Genomic DNA, 23,994 nt, shown 5'->3' with positions numbered 1-23,994 from the left:
CCCTATTATAAATATATATTTATACAATATTTGAATACTTACAATAATATTTTTATAAACAAATATGATTAAAATTCTTTGTGGAATTGCTTAAATATGTGACTATTAAATGATGTAGGAATATATTAACTGACACAGAAATATCTCTACCATATACTGTTTTTAAATACCCATACATACAAAACTCAACTCAAAATGGATCAAGGACCTAGGAATTAGACCAAGACCCTGCAGCAAACAGAAGAAAAAGTAGGCCCAAATCTTCATCATGTTGTCTTAGGACCAGACTTCCTTAACATGACTCCCAAAACACAAGAAATAAAAGCAACAATCAATTAATGGAATAGATGTAAACTAAAAAACTTCTCAGCAAAGGAAACAATCAATAATGTGAAAAGAGAGCCTACAGAGTGGGGGAAAATCTTTACCACATGCACTAATCTCCAGAATTTATAAAGAACTCAAAAAACTTAACACCAAAAATACAAATAACCCAATCAATAAATGGATTAAGGAACTGGGTAGACACTTCATAGAACATAGACAAGTGATCAACAGATACATGGAAAAATGTTCAACATCTCTAGTAATTAGAGAAATACAAATCAAAATTACCCTAAGATTTCATCTCACTCCAATTAGAATGGCTATTATCAAGAATACAAGCAAAAATAGATGTTGGCAAGAATATGGGGAAAAAGGTACACTCATACATTGGTAGTGGGATTGCAAATTGGTGCAGCCACTCTGGAAAGCAGTATGGAGATTCCTCAGAAAGCTTGGAATGGACCCACCATTTGACCCAGCTATCCTACTCCTTGGCCTATACCCAAAGGACTTAAAATCAGCATACTATAGAGATACAGCCACATCAATGTTCATTGCTGCTCAATTCACCATAGCCAGATTGTGGAACCAACCTAGATGCCCTTCAGTTGATGAATGGATAAAGAAATTGTGGTATATATATACAATGGAATATTACTCCGCCATAAAGAATGATAAAATTATGGCATTTGTTGGTAAATGGATGGAGCTGGAGAATATCATGCTAAGTGAAATAAACCAATCCAAAAAAACCAAAGGCCAAATATTTTCTCTGATAAGTGGATGCTGATACATAATGGGGTAGGGGGTGGGGATAAGGGAAAAATGAAGGAACGTTGGATTGTGTAGAGGGAAATGGGGAGGGGGAAGATGGTGGAAAGAGACAAACATTACCCTATGTTCAATTACATGAATGGTGTGACTGTCACATACAACCAGAGAAATAAAAAGCTGTACTCCATTTGTGTACGATGAATCAAAATGCATTCTGCTATCATGTATAACTAAATAGAACAAACAATAAATAAATAACTACCATGCATAGATGGTCTTATCTTTGCTTTTAAAACCAAGTTTATGTGCACAATTACACACAAAGTATATTAACAGTGATGATACTTATGTAGGACTACAAATGATATTCAGCTTATTTTTGACCTGTCAATTTTTTTGAACATAAAATGTATTAGTTCATTAATTATAAAATACAAATGAATGTTAGAATTTTTTTTGTAAATAGCCAGGCATAGTATACACACTTATAACCCAGTGACAGAGACTGAGGCAGAGAGAATTTCAAATTCTGGGTCAACCTTGGTAACTTAGCAAGACCCTGTTTAAAAAAAAAAAAAAAAAAAAAAAAAAAAAAAAAAAAAAAACCTGTGGATGTGGAGATGTAGCTCGGTGGCACAGCATCACTGGGTTCAATGTCCAGTACTACAAAACAAACTTTTTGTGACTATATACTTCTCTATGTCCTTAAACCAAGGTACAATCAGCATCTTTTCTTGAGGAGCTAGCATTACTACAAGCAAAATTTAATGAATTCTAGATGGATCTGAATGTATAAGTAGTCCAATAAAGAGAAACAAAATGGGATAAGATTTGAGCAGCGGTTCTGGAGGCTTTTTTAAAGGTTTTATCTCTTTGCTTTTTGGTACTTTTTTTTTTCTCCATAGAGGTATCCATAAGATACCTGACCATTATACACGGCTGGATAGCACAGCACAAATAGCTGGTTTGTGGGAGGGAGATTTGTTTTTGTTTTTGTGATCCTGAGGAATGAACCCAGGATTGTTTTATTTTTGAGACAAAGTCTCAATATTTGCTAAGAATCTCACTAAGTTGCTGAAGTTGGCCTTGAACTTGCTATCCTCCTGTCTCAGCCTCCTGAGTCACTGGGATTACAGGCATTTTCTACCTCACCCAGCTATAGATGGCTGATTTTTAAAATACAACTATTATTGTGCTCAACTAGAAGGAATTTTCTTTCAAATATTTCTCCTGTTCTGTGAGAATCTGCTTATTCATTGTTTCTATCTGTGTCCTTGAACTAAACAGAATGCAAAACAATGTCTGTATCTGTATATGTGACAAGGACTTCCATCTCAGTTTACACCCACCTTCATCTCTAGTCATCTAAGTTTCATTCTTATTTTTTAAATGTATTTTTAATTATAGATGGACAAAATACCTTTATTTATTTATTTATTTTTATGTGGTGCTGAGGATCAAACCCAGTTCCTCACAAGTGCTATGCAAGTGCTCTACCACTGAGTCACAACTCCAGCCCTATATTTGATTCTTAAAAGCATATACAAACCAATACTCATCACTTCAAGAAAATCATCATAAAGGAAAGAAGAATATATAGAGAATGTCCAGTACATTTCCAGGTAAAGATGATAAACTAAACACATGCATTTAACCTACACTAATTCCTGATGCCTCACCAAATACTAAAGTGCTTACCTGAAATGGATGAATTAAATAAAAAGCAGAAAAAGCCAAGAAGCAATCCAATTTTCCCCACAGAACCACATCCCCAAAATGCTCAGGAATTTTACACCATGTATTACTGAAAAGGGGTAAAGAAGAGACTTAAAAAAGGAGTGTGAAATCTGTTTGTTAAAGCAATTTGATTTTCCTCAATTCTCTACATCACTCCCAAACCTCCCCAGCTGAAGATGATCTGATGTACATTTTCTCATGTGGGCAGAGCAGCTGAGGGTCTGGGTGCCACAGTGAAAACTGGGGGAGAACTGGAAGTCTACATAGTAAGTGCTGAACCCATCTTCTTTATCCTGCCTTTTTTCTCTACTCAGATCCCAGAGCACTCATAGGCCTATAATTCCCCAGCAAGAAATCTCTGGGATTTCTGATTAGCTCAAAAGGAAAGACTTAAATATACTGATATTAGATATAATCCCAAATTTTTAAAAAATTTACTGATATAATAGCTCCCCTTATTCTGAGGGAATATATTCCAAAACCCCCAGTGGATGCCTAAAACTACAGAAACTACTGAACAGTACATATACGATATAGTTTCCTATACATACAATAAAGTTTAATTTAAAATTAGGTAAGGTAGGCTGGGGATATAGCTCAGTTGCAAGGCCTTATGCCTTGCAAGCATAAGGCCCTGGGTTTGATCCCCACCACTGCAAAAAAAAAAAAATTAGGTAAGGTAAGAGTTTAATGATAATAACATACCACAGATCTTAGCAATCTCAGCATGTGATTTTTTTTTTTTTCTGAAGTCTAGATCTTTCACCCTTTCACTAAAAGGAAGCACTTTATGACTTCTCTTTGGCAAATCTGGATTGCCAGCATCACTACTCTTGCACTTTGGAGTTATTATTAAAAAGAATAGAAGCCAATTGGGTCTGGGAATGTAGTTCAGCGGTGGAGCACTTGCCTAGTGAACACAAGGCCCAGGGTTTCATCCCCAGCACAGCACATTCACACACCAAAAAACCTTCACAAAAAGTAGCATTACTTGAACAAAAGAAGCACAATGTTAATGCAACAGTCCAACTGATAACCAAGATGGCTATATAACAAGCAGGTAGTGTACACAAAGTGGATACACAGGACAAAGGGATGATTCACATCCTGGGAAGAAAGGAATGGGATGGCATGAGATTTCATCATGCTACTCAGAATGATGTGCAATTGAAAATTTAAGATGTATTTCTGGAATTTTCCATTTAATATTTTTGAACTATGTTTGACCACAGGTAACTAAAACTACATAGAGTGAAAACATGGAAAAGGGTAGATTACAATGTTATGTAATAAAGAATTTAGTTTGTCCTTGTATCTGGTTCCTGGATGTAGCCACCAAGTACCTGGAATTTCCTGAATGATGAACATCTTTGCTAGTCAAGGTAGGTCCCTGGGACAACATCTGTTAGTTTATATTAATGAGATGACTCAAAGTAGGCCCCCAGATCTTTTGTGCTAATGAGATAACTCAGGATGGTGGCTGGCCATTCCTGAAAAATCAAGAATGTGATTGAAGAATTGGGGGTTTCAGGTGACCTCCAGGAAGGGAGGAAGGTTAGAGACTGAGTTCAGCCATGTGGCCAATGATTCAATAAATCATGCCTATACAATAAAACCCCTATAAACCCCTGCACTGAGAAGTTTGAGCAAGCTTCCTTAGTCAGCAATACTCTAATTCTTCTCCCAGGACTAGGTACTGAACCCATGGACACTCCATATTGAACTAAATCCCCAGCCCTCTAGTTTTTGAGACAGGGTCTCACTAAGTTGCCAGGATTGGCCCAGAACTTACGATCCTCCTGCTTCAGTCTTCCAAGGAGCTAGGATTACAGCTGAATAATACTATGCATGTTATCATACCCTAATATGCCTTGATGTGCCAGGAGGGTTGTGTGTACTGACTCCACGAAGATAAGACAAAAGAAACCATATTTGGAACCCTCCCAAATCTCACCCTATGTGTATCTCCCTTTGGCTGGTTCTGAGTTGTCCCCTTTTGCTTAATAACACTGTAAAAAGCAGCATAGCACCTTCACTGAATTCTATGAGTGGTTCCAGCAAACTATCAAACATGAGGGAATGGTAAAGCCTGAATTTGTAGTCAGATAGTCTAGAGTAAGGGTGGCTTGGGGATATTCAGCAAAGTGGCTGGTGTCTAAAGTGAGGGCAGTCATATGGAGGACTATGCCCTTAACCTGTGAAGTTTGGCTAACTCCAGGTATCAGAAGTCATTTAAACATTAAAGCTATAGCAAAGATAGGTGCCTGCCAGATCATCCTGAAGTAAATACCACCCAACAACTCAGTACTTCCATCAATCTTAATGTCTCATTCTTAACCAATTTTGTCCCATTGTTCCAGAAATGGAACACCTATAAAAATTTAAATAGGACTGGGGGTGTAGCTCAGTGGCAAAGTGCTTGCCTAGCATGCGTGAAGCCCTGGGTTCAACCCCCAGCACCATTACACACGCCCTGCAAAACTTTAATTCATAAATATGTACTATAAAATTATATAATTTTACTATTAAAAATTATAGTATAACATTAACTATATATATATAAACTCTAGATTATGATTTCTAACCTATGTTAATGCATTTGTGTCAATTTTGCTGAAATATGCACAGAATTGAAAACTTTGGACTTAAGGGGTTAATTATTGACAAAAGGCTAGGGATCATCAGACACATCTGGAAGAAACACAAAAGCACTCCAGAAAAGCTGCCACTGATAATCTCAGATTTAAAAAACAGTCAGAGCTCTTATAAATTGAAAATAAAGCTCCATAAAGAGCTAGAAAATAAATCTCTCAAAAATAAAGCAAAAGGGCTGGGCACAGTGGTGCACACCTATAATCCCAGCAGCTCAGGAAGCTAAGGCAGGAGGATTTTGAATTCAAAGTCAGTCTCAGCAACTTGGCAAGGTTCTATCTCTAAGTAAAATATAAAAAAGGGGTAGGGATGTTGCTCAGTGGTTAAACACCCTGGGTTCAATCTTCAGGGGAGGAGGGGGAAGGAGGGAGAGAGGGAGGGAGAAAAGGAAGGAAAGGGAAGGAAAGGGAAAGAAAGGGAAGGAAAGGGAAAGAAAGGGAAGGAAAGGAAGGGAAAGAAGGGAAGGAAGGAAAGAAGGGAAGGAAGGAAAGAAGGGAAGGAAGGAAGGAAGGAAAGGAAGGAAAGAAGAAAGGAAAGGAAGGAAAGAAGGAAAGGAAAGAAGGAAGAAAGAAAGAAAAAGGATAAAGAGAAGAGCTGCTGGGGATGTAACTCAATGGCAGAACACTTGCCTAGCAGGTACAAGGCCCTGGGTTTGATCCCTATCACACCCCAAAAATAAAATAAAAATAGAAATTAAAAAGGGCTGAGATGGTGTAGCTCAGTGCTAGAGCATCCCTGGGTTAAATCCCCAGTACGGCACCAAAAAAAAAAACAAAAAAAAAACAAAAAACAAACAAACAAACAAAATAAAAACCTGGAAAATTAAAGGATAAGTTCAGGGAACCCAAATGCTAAGTAACAAAACTCTAGAAAGAGAATAAAAATTTTTTAAAAAGGAAAAAATCAAATAAGTAATCTAAGAAAATATCTTGGAATTGAATGACATCAATTGCAGATTTTAAAATATACACTGAGGTCCCAGGATACATACAAAGATACCCCCACCCAGACACATCATTGAGATATTTCAGAACAATATACAACGAAGATCGTACTTTAGAAAAAGTAAGCTTCATGGGCTGGGGTTGTGGATCAGTGGTAGAGCACTTGCCTTGCATATGTGAGACACTGGGATCAATTCTCAGCACTGCCTATAAATAAATGAATAAAATAAAGGTACACCAACATCTAAAAAAAAAAAAAAAAAAAAAATATATATATATAAGTAAGCTTCAAAAAATACATTATATATAAAGACTGAAGAATAAGAATAGGATTAGATTCTCAAAAATGGAAGATGGAGTGGAACACAGAATAATCTTTAAAATCTCAAGGAAAATTATTTTCAACCTAGTATCTATACCCAGCCAAATTTTCAATTAAGCATGAGGGTTGTAGGGGGAACAACCTTTCCAGATATACAAGGAACCCAAAACTTTATCTTTCCTGTGCTTTCCTCAAGAAAGGGAATAACCTAAAATCAAGAAGAAGCTATAAAATTTTAGGAAATAGGAGATAAATTAAGAGAGGAGTAAAGAGAATATCCATGATGATGGCAGAGTGAGATCCTAGAACAAATCATGCTGTAAGCCTAGAGAGCAAGCAGTTCAGACCAAAGCTGAGCTGATCCGAAAATTCCAGGAAAGACTTTATTTTGTTCTGGCGATACTGGAGATTGAATTAGGGGGCACTAAACCACTGAGTTATATCCCCAATCCTTATTTTATTTTTTATTTTGAGACAGGGTCTAAGTTATTCAGGCTGGCCTCAAACTTGGGAATCCTCCTCAGTCTGCCTCCTGAGTAGCTGGGACTACCACCAAACCTGGCCAGAAAAGATTCCTTCAAAATAAAGGAAGCAATAAAATACCTAATGGGTCTCAACATATCAGGAAGATATTTAAGTAACTTTGGGGAGATGGAATACAAAAATAGGCAAAGAAACAAAAATCTATAGTTATTAATTCTAAGGGGAAAATTAAGTTGTACATGAAAGGAAACAATGTACCACATGGCTGAGTAATGAATACCACTAATAGAGTACAAACAGTTGAGTATTATCCTAACCAAAATTTACAAGGTAAAGTATCAGGAGAAAAAGGACATGTGTCAGAGAAGGCAACCCGGGGATGGGTAGAATTTATTTTGGGATGAAAAAGAAAGGTAAATCTTCACCCCACATAGTAGAAAGTTAGCAAACAATGCCAATAACTGAAAAAAAAAATCAGGTGGCTCATACATTGTGTTATTTAAATATATAGGTAATCCCCAAATAAATGAAAGAATTTTAAATGGGTGGCTCCAAGGACGAGGAAATCTGAGGACTGCTGGGAGTGGGAAAAACTGCCCTTTTCATACACACACACACACACACACACACAAGCCGGGGATGGAACACACGTGTAATCCCAGTTACTCAGGATCCTGAGCTAGCAGGATCACAAGTTTCAGGTCAACCTGTGCAACTTAGTGAGACCCTGCCTCAATATAAAAAAAAATAAAATGGTAAATGAAGTCCATGAAAACCATCTGCCTCTGGAAGTCTGGAAGTTGAAGATTGCCCCTGGGAGAATGGACTTTTTACATCTCACCTGCAACACCAGCCCTAGGTACTTAGGCAGGAAGGAGAGATAAGGTGGGAAAGAACTGGAGAACAAAGATTTTCTTATAAAAACAGAAACAGGGGAATGTAATACAAAGCTGCTCCCCTGCCCTTTATGCTGCATCATAACCTAGTTGTCAGTCTGAAAGCTGCTCTCCTCGCCCTTTCGCTGCAGCCATTTCCCCACCTCCCAACTACTTTTCAGTCTGTGAACATCCTAGCTAGCTACTGGTTCATCAGTCAGCTTGCAAGTATCCTTCTCCGTTATTGGTCCCCTGTTAGCCTGGGCAGAATTCAACTGCTTAGGGATAGCACCCCACCATCTTTTCTCTTGCTTTCTCTCTCCTACTCACTTACTTTCTCTCTCCTCCTCGCTTTTCCACTCTCTCTAGCATGCGCCCTTTCTCTTTTCCTCTCATTTTCTCTCTTACCCTGCAGGGAGACACTGTGTGTGCTTAATAATCTCCCTTATGTGAAAAAAATAAATAAATAAATAAATAAATAAATAAAATGGTTAGGGACATAGTGCGGTGGAACAAAGTCCCTGGGTTCAATCTCAAGTATGGCAATAAATAAATAAATAATTACATACTTTTACATATACACACTAACATTTTGACACACATAGTATTTATTTATTTATTTATTTATTTATTTATTTATTTATTTGCGGAGCTGGGGGTGGAACCCAGGGCCTTGTACTTCCAAGACAAGCACTCTACCAACTGAGCTATATCTCCAGTCCACATATATATTTTTAAAGAGATAAAAACCTAGTGGTAAAATGTCACAATTTCTATAATGTACTTTTTCTTACATCTTTATTTATTTTTATGTGATGCTGAGGATGGAACCCAGGGCCTCACATGTTCGAGGACAGTGCTCTACCACTGAGCTACAGCCCCAGTCCTATAAATACTTTTAATATTCTTCAAAACAAATTTTGTAAACTGTAATAACTTAAATTTGGGTGATGAATATATGAGTATATTTCTACTTTTCAGTATGTTTGAAAACAATTATAATAAAAAGTCAAGAAAAAATTACTTTGTAAAGACTTATACATGAAATATGAGTTCAATTTCCATGACTATCTTTAAATGGGGAAAGACTGAAGAGGAAAAAACCAGAAATATTCGGGAGTTATCTTACCATATCCTGCCATGGAAGCACCATTCTCAACATCCACTGTGTTCTTATTTTCCTCTGCTAGAGCTTTAACATATCTTTTGCTTAAATCTAGTATCTGTTCACGTAACTTGACACTGCTTTGATGTCGTGGTTGTTGAAAAGTATAATGCAGTAACATCAATCCCCAAATGAGTCCAAATACAAGCAATAGTAAACTCAATTTCTGGGACATATTTTTTCTTGAGATTGTAAAAAACATTTCTGATGAAGCAAACAGACTTGATTGAAAAGCAGTAACTGGAGACAAGCCGCCAATCAAGACTTTTTAAAGAAAAAAAACTCTTCTAATATTGTATAATCTTCATCTTCAGCAAGGTTGCCTCCACTCATATACACTCTGTAAAACTGAGAAGAAAGGCAATTAGTCTTAGTCATATAAGTAACAAAATAAACAATGATAAAGAGATGCTCTAGTTTTGATTTGGAAGTATACCATTTTCCTTGACGACTTTCTCCCCACCAAGTAAGCTTTCTGGTATTTTATCAGTTTCATTTCATACCTTATCAAAATTTAAATAAAAATAAATGTCAATTCAGTGAAAATATCTGAAAAAAATGCCACCATGATTACAAAACTCTTTGAATGGTTTCCTCTCATTTGTAACTAAAACCATGGATATACAATAAGACTCATAAGAGATCTAAATCTGTTTAAATACATGTCACCAACCTAATACCTAAAAGCTATTTCTCAATACTTTTAAAAAAGTAATAAATTGAAAACACAAATGAATGCCAAAGTAAAAATTATAAATAAGGTAAAAGAGATTATAAAATCAAAATGCCCATCTAATAAGAAATTTCCACAATATAAGCATGCCAACATTTAAAAATGTTACTAGAAGATATTACTAATGGGAAGGAAATAACCCTAGGAAGCATCCAACCCAAGGTGAAAGCTGTTAAAATTTCTTAAAATATTTCCCCATATTTCAGAGTTCACAATGTCTTTTATTTATTTACTTATTTACTTATGGTGCAGTCCTGGGGATTGAACTCAGGGCCTTGCACATGCTAGGTAAGCACTCTACCACCAAGCTACATCCACAGACCCTTTTAAGGGTCTTCCTCATTTTCTAGCCTGGTCTCCAACTTGAGAGCCTCGTGCCTCACCCTTACAATTCCACAACTTAAATGACAAAGGTATGAATTTGTGTAGGTATTTGTATAATTTAAGGAAAAACTAGAAGATTATACATCAATTTTTTATTTGTGTTTGTGTGTGTGTGTTGCTAGGAATTGAAGTCAGGTAAGTACAAGGTAAGTGCTCTGTCACTGATCTACATGCCACGCACTATACTTCAATTTTTCTTTTTTTTAAAGGGTAAGGTTGTAACAATCGCTAAATCTAGAAAGAACTGGAGAATAATAACATATGTGAATCACCAAAATGTCCAGTGAAGAAAATGCTTTCATTACAACAAATGGAACAAAATGTTTTAAGCAGAAATGGTTGGAGTCAAAACAGTGCATTTTACAAGGGTATTTCACAACTTACTAAAAATAATCTTTAAGAACCTTTTAACTTCATGTAACAAAACATCTCAATTTTAATCCACTTACTAGGGAATTATCACATAATTGAATAAAACCTAGTTTGAGGATGAGACTAAAAATAAGCACTATGCAATATAAAGGTAACAAACCTTATAGAGCATTCTATCCCTTTTATTCAGCAAATATTTACTGAACAGCACACAGGCTGGGGATCAGGGATGCTATAGTTCTACTCTAGAAATTTGCTTCCTAGAACACATGCTTTTTAAAATAAGAAGATATTTTAAAATCTTATACAAAATATCAAAATACACACACACAAAAAAAAATACACAGTCAAAACTTCTCAGTTGGGCACAGTGGCACACTGTAATCCCAGCAATTTGAGATTCTGAGGCAGGAGGATTGCAAGGTGGAGGCCAGCCTGTGCAACAATGGGAGAACTTGGCAACTTAGCAAGACCCTGTCTTAAAATAAAAAAAATTTTAAAAGGGCTGGGGATGTAGCTCAGTGGTAGAGTAATCCTTAGTTCAATTCCCAGTACAAAAATAATAACAACCTCACTATTAGATATGTGTGCTAAAGCATGTGTAAAAGGGGGCATTTTCTGCCCCGAGGATTCACCTGTCCTGCTCAGAAAACTCCCAGTCAGTCCACTTGGCCTCCCCACAGTCTCCAATATACCTTCACTAAACTCTGGGGCTCCAAGTTTGAACACCACCCATTGTTTTTGTTGAAGTATAGTATCCTGCCAAACCTCACTACAAACATGATACCACTAATGGGTATAATAATAATTGCTGTAGTAAAACAACAACTGCATTAAAAATTAGGAATTAATTCCTTTTCAAATTTTCTTCTTTTTCTTTAGTTACCATACACAGAATAAATTCCTTTATATCTTATAAAAACAATACCATTAAATCAATATTGGGTTACTAAACTTTGCTTTATTAGCAAAATCAAATGAATGTATGTTTTATATATTTACATTATTCTTCCTTCATAAATCTTTATTGGCTCTTCTATGTCTTGAAGTATGTTATTGTTATTATTCTCCCCTTAAAGATGATCAAATTAAGGCTTAGAGAGACTAACCTGCCTAAGATTTTTGTCTGGGCTGACTTTAGTTACCTAAACTTGGTAAGAGCTAAAAGTCCAAAAGTATAGAATCTATATATCCATTCAGGTTCTGTCCTTTCCTTTAGAGAAACTTCTTAAGACTAGCCCTATTAGAACTCATAGTTTTTCCAAAGCCTCATTAAAGTAGAAAATTCCAAGACTACATTGCATTGGGAAGAGAAAAGAACATTTGCTAGGCCAAGGTTGGAGGTAATGGGACAGTCAAACACAGGGAGCCTCATCTATAAGGCAAATCCTTTCAAGGAGGAACAAACTTAATGTCAAGCTTCTAACCACTGTCTTAAAGAGTAAACAGTAGAACCAACACCAGACACAGGTGCTAGACAGGACACAGGAACAGCTGGTGAACATATGATCCCCAAAAAATAAATCCAAGGGAAGAGTCTCTGGAAACTAGTTTAATTTAAACCTAGTGATTCTCAATGTAAGGGGTCAAAGATCTCAGGTACAAAATTTAGATAGAGATTCCTATTGCTCCATATGACTGTACAGTCTGACTGTACAATCACACTCAGAAAAGAGGCTTTCATAACTGAAAGGTCTTCCCAATCTGGACTCCATATGGATTGTGTCCGCTCAGCACTGCCCTGAACAAAATGAAAGCAGTGCAAATGCCCATCTTAGGGAAAGTGAGGAATTTTTACAGGAACTATCACAGTAAGAAATTTATGTTTTGCAACTTGTTAAGTTTGTTACATGATTTCTATAGTGATAAGAAGTAAAATATTCAACATGAAAAGGTTTCATCTTTGGGACTAGCAAAGATGTGAGAAGTTGGGAACACTTACTCTCACTCACTAAGGAATTCCAAAAGGACCTCCAGGAAGAAAGAATATCATAGAGCTGCCTCCAAGTTGAAAAGATGGCCTGGGAGCTGGGGATGTAGTTCAGTGGTAGAGACCTTGCCTAGGTCCAGGACCTGGGAGTCCTGGGTTCTATCCCCAGTACAGAAGGGGGGTTAAAAAAAAAAAAAAAAAAAAAAAAAAGATGTCTGTTTATGCCTCAGAAAAAGGAAATAAAGGCCCTTGAGGTTTCCCTAAAGCAACCCAAGGCTGCCTGAAAACTATTTTTTCTAAGGGTTCATTTCCACAAGAAATTCCAGACAAAGCTAGTAGAGGTAAGTTTTCTAAAGGATACAATTCTGTCTTTGGTCTCTTCCAAGGAAATGCTTCACATTAAAATCACCTAGATTTTTTTTTAAACCTAGAGCCAGTCCCAGCTACATTAATGTGCCTGGAGACGGGAGCCAGGCATCAGTATTTTTAAAGAACACTAGTTCTTTATGCAGTAAAGTTAGAGAATCACTGACCAAACCTCAAACTTCTTATAAAGCAACAATAACAGCTGCAGGAAGAGTGTCTAAATTCAAATCTATAATTCATTTCATCAGTGTAACAGGAATCCTGCCACTTGGACCTACCCACAACAACCTTTGAAAGTAGTAAGGTAGAAAAGAGGTGGTCTTTTCTGGAACTGAAATCATTACTGCCAAGGTGGATGAGGCAACTGTGAAGGTGAAGTAAGGAGAAAGTAATTTCCACTGGTACTACTTTAATCCCCAAAATCAATATGAATACACTGTTCCGTTCTCTGAGAGTTATGCCAATGGTTTCATACAGTAGGAGAGGGGGAGGCAAGAAGTTTAAATCTTTAGCAACTGAATGTAATTTATTAGTGTACTTTTACATTAGGGATTAGAGAGGGAAAAAATTCTTAGCCTCAATCTTCAGGAAAGAAAAATAAAGAAAAGGGAAGATTCAATGTCTCTTCTTTCCGTGCAATATTCAAAGATGCAAATGAAAGAGGAACTTGCACTCTGAATCTCCCCATTTTTCTTCATGTTTCAAGTTCTGATCCCACCCCTGAAGACCACTAGATCATGAAAGAGTCACTACTTAGAAAGCTGAAAGGGCAACACTGTTACTGGGGGCTTATCACTACCAACTAGCATACTCTTGATTATAAAGCCCTCCTCCACCAAAATGATCTACAATCTAAAATCTTTTAAACTTTAACTTATAAGCCTCTATATCAATTTTCTGCTGATGACTTAAAAAAAAAAAAAAATCCCAAATTCACCCTGACTAGAGAGATTTTAAAGTAAGATAAAATCATCACTTTCACCATCATTATTATTTTGACCTACGATAAACTCCTGAATATTTTTAGAATTTCCAATTGAAGAAATTACAAAAGGTATGAAGTCTTTATGGCACAAGGTAGAAAAATTAAGGAGAGGAGACACATTCAAAATGAAATGTCTAAAAAAAAAGAAAAAAGTAAAATGAAGTATCTAGACAGGAATGGTGAGTAGCATACCCGTTTAATTCCAGCTATTTAAAAGGTTGAGGGCAGCCTTCTAAATAGGGCATCCTGGACACCTTAGTGAGAATCTGTCTCAAAATGTGAAAAGAAAAAAGGGCTGGGGGTGTGGCTTAGTGGTAGAGCACCCCTGGGTTCAATCCCCGGTACCTAAAAAGAAAAAAAAAAAAAATTCCACTTCTGGGTGGAATATATACACACATACACACACCAAAGAACTGAAAAGAGGGACTGAAGTAATATATTTGTGTGTCAATGCTCACTGCAGCCCTATTCACAGCCCAAAGGTGGAAATAACCCAAATATTCATCAACAGATGAATGGATAAACAAAATGTGGTATATATACACAATGGAATATTATTCAGCCATAAAATGAAAAGGTGCTCTGAACCATGCTACAACTTAGATGAACCTTAAAGATATCATGCAAAGTTAAATAAGCCAGGCACAAAAGGACAACTATTTTATTATTCTATTTATATAAAAGATCTAGAATAGCAAATTCATAAAGACAGAAAGTAGAACGGTAGTTGTCAGGGGCCAAGGAAAGAGAAGGGATAATTATGATTTAAAGGGTACAGTTTCAGTTTGGGAAGATAAAAATGTTCTAGAAATGGATGGTGGTGATGGTTGCATAACAATGAGTATTACTTAATGTTACTGTGACTGTGTCATTTATAAATGGTCCAAATGGTAAATTTTGTTATGTATTTTTTTTACTGCACACACACACACACACACACACACACACACACAAATGTATCATTCCCCTGTTTAAAAACCCTTCAATAGTTTCCTGCTGATCCTAGAACATTCAAACTCCACAAAGGTCAACAAGGTCCTACACAATCTAACTTCCACCCATCTCTCTGTGTCTCAACTTGTACCACTTCCTTCTTACTCACTGTGCTGTAGCTACACAAGAAAAAACTAAATTCTCTGACCCCAGGCTCTCTACAATTGCTAATCCCCAGCTTGGAATGCTCTTCCTGTGGCTTGTTCCTTTTCATTCTTCAATACTAGGCTCAAATGTCAGCTCTTTAGAAAGGAGCATTCTCATTTCTGTCCCACCTCCTGCCACAAGGTACTCTTTATCATTCTCCATATGAAATTACATATTCTATCTTTAATTTTTTTTCAGTGCTAGGGATGGAACCCATGGCCTCATGCATGTCAGGTAAGCAGTCTGCCACTGAACTATGCCCTATATTTTATATCACTAAACACTGATTTCCTCACTTATGTAATGGGGACAACAGTACCTACCTAATATTGGTGAAGATTAAATGGTACCTCATATTACTCAATAAATATTAACCTCTGTTATTAACATCAGACACTTATGCAACAATGCTAATTCTTGATAATCTGAGCAACTTGGGTAACAGAAGAAAAACTTTAACATTTCCTGATTAGCACTCATGGACTGTTTCTACTCATAATTTGTGGATGACAGAGAATGTTTCATTAAGTTATTGAAAAATTACCTAGTTCTAAAAGATGACATAACAGCATATTGTTGATCACAACAGTTCACCTTCCAAATAGCCCAAAAACATGTAAGAAAGTTCTTTTCAATACTACTTCTGCTAGAGGATTTTAAAACCTCAGTACTTTATTTTGGCCCACACTAACCTTCTTCTAACTCACACTTTTTACCAATCAATTTTATACATCGTATTGCTACTCATGTGCCTCAGTCTTCTCTCCTTGATTAAATCCCAGCTCCTTAAGAGAATAAAATGCATTAAGCCAGGTGAAGTGGCACATACCTATAACCCCAGCTACTGGAGAGGGTAAGGCATAAGGATTACAAGTTCTAGGCCAGCCTTGGCAATTTACTAAGTCCTGTCTCAAAAACATGGGTCAGGGGCCAGCGGGTGAAGGTCTGAGGGTGTAGCTCACTGGTAGTGTTTACATAGCATGCACAAGGTCCTAGGTTCAATTTGGAGAAAGAAAAAAGAAAGATAGAAAGCCTTAAGACTGCTGCCACATCTCCCAGAGAGCCTAGTGAATAATCAGTAATCATTAAGAAACACCTTACTTTATTTTAAACATGTCCCTGAGTCTAACCCTACCTTCTCTCAAGCAGCAATGTGACCTCACTGCAATTTCTTTTGGGAGCAGAGCAACAGAGGATGGAAATGTGGAAGTAAAATTAAAGTATCTACAACTATCCATTTCTGAGCGGGAAGTACCCAAGAGGAAATCAATTTAATCCCCTCACGTTTCAGATAAAGGAAGTGAAGTACAGAGATGTGAAGTATCTAAAATGAGATAACCAGTTAGTGGCTGTTATAATTTGGATAAGCTCCTATGCTAATGCAGACATGTTTGGAAGTGAAATAACTGGATTGAGAGTTGTACCCTAATCAGTTCATTCTAGTTTAAATGGAATAACTAGTGGTAATTATAGGCAGGTGGGGCATGATTATAAGAGGGTCACTGAGAACATGGCCTGGAAAGGTTCATCTTTCCTGTGGCCCTTGCTTCCTGGCTGCCATGAATGGCGCAGTGCTCCTCCAACACCTCCTTCCACCATGATGTTCTGCCTCATCTTGGGCCCAGAGCAATGAACTCAGTCGACCATGGACTAAACCTCTGGAACTGTGAGCCAAAATAAACTTGATCTCCTCTAAGTTGCTCCTGTTGGGTATTCTGGTCAGCAACAAAAGTTGACTAACAAAGTGGCACAAAGCATACTGGTCCAGAACATAGGTCTTAACTCACTATCTCAATTCTTCACCACACTGACTTCTTTACCTACACTAGAAAGGCTGTGTTTAAATACTGAATGAACTGTAATATTAAATGAATCTTTGTTCTTTTTAAAAAAATTTTTTTAGTTGTAAATGGACACAATACCTTTATTTTATTCATTTATTTATATGTAGTGCTGAAGATTGAACCCAGTGCCTGACACAAGCTAGCAAGTACTCTACCAATGAGCCACAACCCCAGCCCCAAATTTTGTTCTTTTTAGCTTTAAAAGACTATAAAAAACAGTAAAGGCAGTTTAGGGCAGTGATCCTAAAATCCTGAAGATGTGTAACTTAGAATATTCATTAATTTATCAAGTTTCAAATACCCTTTATTCACATAAATCAGTGCATTACAAAGTAGCTACGAAAAGGATTTAGAAGTAAGTTTTATATTATTTTTCACACAGGTAAAAAACTAGAATTGGAAAAATTATAAAGTAACACAAAAATAAATACAAAATCTTCTAGAGGGAGAGACCTTCACCAGGATCACTAAAAACACACTATTCTTTAATTCCCAAAATAAGAATTTGGAGGAAAATGCATAAAGGCCCAGGCCTTACTACACAGAGTTTTGTTTAAAGCATGAAAGAACTTGTTTTATTCATTCATTTGTTCATCCATTCATTCAAAATACTTATTAAATCACCTACTCTGTACCGGGAACTGGAGAAGTAAAAAGGTGAAATAAGATAGACAGAATTCCATTCTCCTAGATTCTAAGCTTTAGAAGGAGTGGGACAACTAATAAAGTAAAAAGAAACCTAATTTGAGCTTATGATAAATTGCTCTGAAGAATATCTAAACTGGGTGATAAATCCAGGGAAGTCTAAACGAGATATGGGGTCAAGGAAGGTCTTCTAAAAAGGTATTATTTGATCTGAGGCAGTAAAAATGTGGTTCCAATTTCCTTCCAACTAAAACCGTTAGCATTCTTTTCTGACCAGAATCTTGGGAGCAGGCAGTAAATTCCTTATTCCTAATCATCTGCAGTATAAACAAATAAGAATGAAAGGACTCTCAATCCCTAGAATGGAATAGTCTGGGCTAGAGAAATCATCCAAAGTGAACAGAAGGAAACCATAAGCAAATAAAGCCTTGAGTTTCCCTTTCTTAGGAAAGTAGCAGTTTCATTGTCTGGTAATATACAAGGAACAGTAATGATTTGATGTGGGGGCCTCTACATAGAAAAAACAGATTCTTCAGGGTGTTCTAAAATGAAGCGGGCAGCGGCAAGGGGAGACATGGAAGGAAGGCTGGGCAGCAATCTGCGGGCATATAAACTTAAAATTGTTACTAAGCATTTTACATACAACTTCTCAAACTCTAAAATATTCTTTGTTTAGAACACAAAAGTGGAACAAGTCACAAGTAAATGTCTTTCTAAATTTTTATATTTATTACAAGCCTTTATGTCTCCACTCCAATTTACAAGATCTTTGGAGAAAAGTAGTATTCAAAGTCTACTATGCCACTTGCCAAATAGTACACCTTGTAAACAACCATATATTTAGGCAATTTTTCAGTGGCTTCTGTCTGGCCAGAAACCTAAAGATAAATACATTAGTCCAACTTCATTACTAGAGAAAAGGAAAGGCAAAGAATCATCAGACACTTAAACCAGAAAACCTTCCTTACAAAGATAAGGAAAGGGGCTGTGTATGTAGCTCAGTTGATAGAGCGCTTGCCTCATAGAGACAAGGCCCTGGGTTCAATCCCCAGCACCACACACACAAAAAAAAAAAATTTCAAAGATAAGAAAAGTAAAATTTAAAAAGGATTAATAATTATCCAATGCCAACGAATGGGGAGAAATTAAGCATCCAAATTCTGAACCCAGGACCCAACTACTACTTTTTTTTTTTTTTGGTGCTGGGGATCAAACCCAGGGTCTCTGGCACAAGCTACTGTACTATCACTGAGCTACATCTCCAGCATCTCCAGGCCTACTCCATTGTTTTTCAAAAGCAGGGAACAAAAATCACCTTAACAATTTGCAACTATCACTTTAAAAAAAATTATAAAATAGAAACCATCAGAGTTGACTGTACACGCTACAATTTTATAAAACTTTTCTCAATTTATTTTTAAAAGCCCAGACACACGTGCACACAGTAATATACCTATGAAGTCTCGAATTAAAAAGATCGCTTGGTATTAGCTGCAGTTGAAAAGTTTTTGAAAACACTTCATTTCACACTGCTTGGCATGAAGTACTTCCCTGCATTTTTATGCAAACATTGCAACTACATTAAAACATTAACAAATGGTTAATCCTACCTTAAAATCTCATTCAAATCCCATCTTTGCACTTATTCAGTGCTCTGATTTTCGTAATATTATGACTTATAGCTAAAAGTAACTACTAACAACAATAGCAGCAACTAATAAGCAGAGCAGCTTTCACTCAGTCAAAGGTGCTAGAAGAATCACTGCTTATTAATCTTCAAAGGAATTACAGCCAGAGAGGCATACATTATTACAAAAAGACATGGTATGTTCAACAGAGCTCAGAGGTGCAGATAGTTCTCTTCAAAGATCCAGAAATGACCCCTCTGCAGACTTGACCCTGGAATGTCATTTCTGGGGAAAAGGTCCATTCCTGAAATATTTTGTCTACAAACTATTCCCTGAAGCTAATACCTAGGGGGGAAATTTTAACACAGGACATAGCCATGCACTCCATAATTAGGTCTAAGATTTAAAATGAACTGCCTTGGGGCTAAGGGTATAGTTGCTTGGTTCAATTCCCAGAAACAATAAGTAAAAATAAAGAACAAAATGCACTGCCTCGAGAGAAGCTACACTAGAACTCCAGCTAAGATACAGAAATACAGTATCAAGATATTAGATCAATATTAGATGGCATCTTTGGGAAAGGGAGAATAGTACTGAAAATTACAAAAATAGAGGAAATAGGGTAAAAAAAGCAAGGAAGGGAAAAACAGAAAATAATGTAGCAAAAGGAAAACTACTTAATACTGTGATATGGTAAAAGTTTCATCTAAAATACATCAATAAATACAACAAGGTGGCACACACTTGTAATGCCAGTAATTAGGAGGCTGAGGCAGAAGGCTACAAGTTAGAGGTCAGCCTTGGCAATTTAGTGAGACCCTGACTCAAAATAAAAAAAAAAATAAGGGCTGGGGATGTAGCTCAGTGACAGAGCTGGGGAGGGGTGTCGGGAAGGGGGGATGTAGAGAAAAACATGCAGCTCATGAGAGAGAAGAATGAGCTGGCTGGTAGATTGATTCTGATTTCTGGCAGTTTTTTTGTTTTTAACTGGGGATTAATCTTGGGAGTACTCTACTACTGAGCCACATCCCATCCCCAGCCCTTTTTATTTTGAGACAAGGTCTCCCTAAAATGCAGAGGCAGGCCTTGGCCTTGCATTCATGATCCTCCTGCCTCAGCCTCCCAAACACCTGAAATTACAGTCAAGAGCCACTGTGCCCAGCTATATTAATTGTTTTTCATGTTAAAAAGAAACTTTAGGCCTGGGGAGATAGCTCAGTCGGTAGAGTGCTTGCCTTGCATGCACAAGGCCCTGGGTTCGACCCCCAGCACCGCAAAAAAAAAAAAAAAAAAAAAAAAAAAAAAAAGCCTTTAAAAACACTTAGCAATGAAAACCTAACCTATCAGTTCAGTATATTAGAGATAAAGAAATGGAGGAACACACAATACCCTAACGTTACAAAGATAGTGACTGAGTTAAGGACAAAAACCAAGGTCTCCTATTTCCGTCCTTACTCTTCATCCTACTTTGCACTAAATTAACATCGACATAGAAACATTTTCCTCAAAGTGAGTATTTTTGTCAAACATTTTCAACTGAACCAGAAATTTTTATGTCCATATGCCTTCTTCCAGTTTAAATAAGTTTTCCACTTATTTACTCTGGCTCTCTGGTTACCCCTCTAAAACATCTTCATTAGATTTTTTTTCCTCATGTAAACTGCTTTAAAAATCACCTGTCACTAAAGACATTACAGACAATTCATCTAGATCACTGCTTTTCCCCACCCCCCTACCATTCTACATTTTCTTAAGACATGTTATTTCACATATTGCAAAATAAGTGTCTGAACTCAGACTAATACAGAGCAGGCATTTAAATGAAAAATTTCAATTAAGGACCACAAGTATTTTTTCTTTCAAAAACCCACCACCAATTTTAGTAAAAATTAAGGAGAAAACAATGCAAGAACAAATGAAACTGAAGAGGGATTAACATGAAATTTTCCAGGTCATTGCTTATCAAATAGATTGCATTGGTCAGGTCTTGAAAACAAAAACTACAGCTTAGAAACACAATTCCAAAAGGGGTTAAAATTACGAAATCAGTGAGAAGTGTAGAGGAAGGTAGAAAAAAAGTTGACAAGTGGGTAAAACCGGCAAAGCCCCCCTGGCAGGTTTGCAGAACACCTAGATGCTGACTCTGACAAAACGGACACTTAAGCTCTTCTAAGGATCTCCACAGGACGCAGCTGGGGAGGATGGGGAGGTGAATAAGTCCTTGTACAGAATCTCTACAGCAGATCCCCAGAAAAGCAGAGTCATCAATTTCCTAAGAACATTCTCAGCCATTTTAAAACGACGGAAATTAAGAAGACGGCATATTTTAAGGTTTTGTTTGTTTTTTGTTTTGTTTTGTTTTGTTTTGCTTAGGTTTAAGGTGAACAAAGTATAAAGTGAAAAACACACCACCTAGGATGCTAATGATTAAACAAAAGAAAGCACAAAACTCACAAGTCCAGAGGCCACCTCAGTCGTAGTTAATTGAAGGACTAGATTCAAAAGCTCTTTTCATCCAATGAAGAACAGTAGTATAATAGGCATATCATTTCCTAATATTAACAACTTAAAGGTAGGTGTTATCTCCGACTGCTGGATGAGAAAACTCGGGCTTGGAACCTTCTAATTAACCAAGATCACAAAGGCAGGCAGCGAGACAATCAGGGTTCGAACCCTGGTCCAGCCTCTCATGCCACGCTCAACAATATCACAGCCGTTTAAGTTCATCCTTACCAGTAACCCAGGAGATGAGTTTTGAAGAGCGAGTTTAAAAAGGGCATCTGACTTCCTCTCTCTCTCCCAAAGTAGAACAGAACTGAGCTGTCAAAAACAGAACAAGAAGTGAGAGCGGCTGCTGCCCCGGCTCTCCATCCCCGCAGCTCGGGACTGAGCCCGCCCCGCTCCGCTCACGCAGCCAGAGCCACTCTCGCTTCTCCGCCCCGGGCCGACGGGGTCGCGGCGGTGACATCCCGGGGGCAGGGTCGCTGCCCGAAGGAAGGGACAAAGAGCCTTCCCGGGCGCGGCGGGGCTGCCGGCCCGTCCCGACGCCGTAGCCGCTGCAGAGGCCCCGGGGGGCTGGATCCCCGCCGGGGGCGCGGCGGGGGAGGGGCGGCCCGGGCGGGTCTGCGGAGACGCCACCTCCCCGCGCTTCCCTCTCGCCCCTCCCCATTACCTTGCCCGTGGGCTTCTCGTCACGGTCGTCGCCGCCACTGGGCTCCCGAGCCGGAGCGGCGCAGCCAAAGCGGATTAGCGGGCGTCAGCTGCGTCTCGCACTGGAGGAGCAGCCTCCACGTCGGGATGGAGAGAGGCTGGGGGTTGGAAGTCAGGACGAGGTTGGTTCCCGGCGTGTGGAGATTTTACTCCTCTCCCCTAGCACTCCGCTTCCGCTCCGCCTCCCGGCCGGGCCCAACCCTTCCCCGACTCCCCGACCAGCCGCCCCCGGCGCGCGGCCTTATGGGGGATGTAGTCCCTGCCCTAGGAACGGGCGGCACGTGCTCCTAGCAGCCCTGCAGCTGCTCTGGGTCAGGGCGACGCGGTTGCGCGGCAACGGGAGAGGGGCGGCTGGCTGCTTCTTCGGGATTGGAAGAGTAGCTTGTGAGGGGCATACCCTCTGCCCCAACTCGTTGCCGGCGCAGGAAGGAGGGCCCGTCGTCTCCAGACCTTCCCTTACCCGACCAACCTTCTCTCCTGATGCTGTTGACTTGAGGCCGGCGGGCTTACTAGTGAATAAGTGTGCCAGTGTGCGCATTATTGCCACCGAAGGTCTTTAGCCAGACAAAAAGAATGCGAGGACGAAAGATTAAATAGGAAGAAACAAAATTACTCTTTTCACGGATAGAATTATGTGTATGACAATCCAAAAAGAATATGCAGATAAATTATTACAGTTAAGTCAGGCGTGGTGTCACAAGCCTGTAATCCCAGCGACTGCGGAGGCTGAAGCAGGATTGTTAAATTCCAGACCAGCATCAGGGACTTAGCGAGGCCCTGTCTCAAAAAATAAAAAGGACTGGAGCTCAGTGATAAAACGCTCTCGGGTTAAATCGTCGGAACCCCGCCCCCCCCCAATTTATTATGTTTAGTAATAAATTAATTAAACGAAGTTAATGGATTTTAAATTTTAATGGATGAGTCTGGGCACTGTGGCACACACCTGTAATCCCAGCAACTTGATAGGCTTGAAATATACATATAAATGGAAAGGAAGGGAACATACCAATGGGACAGAATAGAGAACCCAGACAATCCCACCCATACATGGGGATTTGATTTACTGTCATAGTGGCAATGGAGAGCAATGCCTAAAGAACAATTTTTAATAACTAATTGGGGAAAAATAGTTCTACATCAGAAATAAAATGAAATTGGACTCTTCACATTATACACAAAAATCAATTCCAGGTAGATAATAGACAAATTTGAAAGGCAAAAACAAAGCTTTGTTTTATTGTTTTTAAAAATAATATGGAAGCATGTATCTATGACTTCAAAAGTAGAGGACAATTTTTTGAAGCTAATTCAAAAAGCACTGTGACAAAAAAATGAATAAACTTGCTTACATTAAGATTTGCTTTCATCAAATTACACCATTAAAAGAGTAAAAAACCAAGCCTCAGAGTTGAATAAGAAGTTTACAATATGTATAATCAAGAAAAATCTTATATTCAGAATATATAAAGAAATGCGAT

At 38.1% G+C, this 23,994-nt stretch overlaps 1 protein-coding gene across 1 annotated transcript in view; it reads right to left on the bottom strand.

Annotated features, from left to right (window-relative positions):
- The window catches only part of Ccdc126 (coiled-coil domain containing 126), a 29,429-nt gene extending 6,738 nt beyond the window's left edge, over positions 1-22,691 (bottom strand). The window contains exons 1-3 of the mRNA XM_047561513.1: positions 22,479-22,691; positions 22,040-22,126; positions 9,244-9,627 (exon numbers count right to left, since the gene is read on the bottom strand). Coding sequence (XP_047417469.1) covers positions 9,244-9,481 — 238 coding nt within the window. The 5' untranslated portion in view covers positions 9,482-9,627; positions 22,040-22,126; positions 22,479-22,691. The remainder of the gene's footprint in view (positions 1-9,243; positions 9,628-22,039; positions 22,127-22,478) is intronic.
- Positions 22,692-23,994: the final 1,303 nt, after the last annotated feature.

The sequence above is a fragment of the Sciurus carolinensis genome, chromosome 8 (assembly GCF_902686445.1).
Source record: "Sciurus carolinensis chromosome 8, mSciCar1.2, whole genome shotgun sequence".
NCBI lineage: Eukaryota > Metazoa > Chordata > Mammalia > Rodentia > Sciuridae > Sciurus > Sciurus carolinensis.
This window is presented reverse-complemented; position numbering and strand designations above follow the sequence as displayed.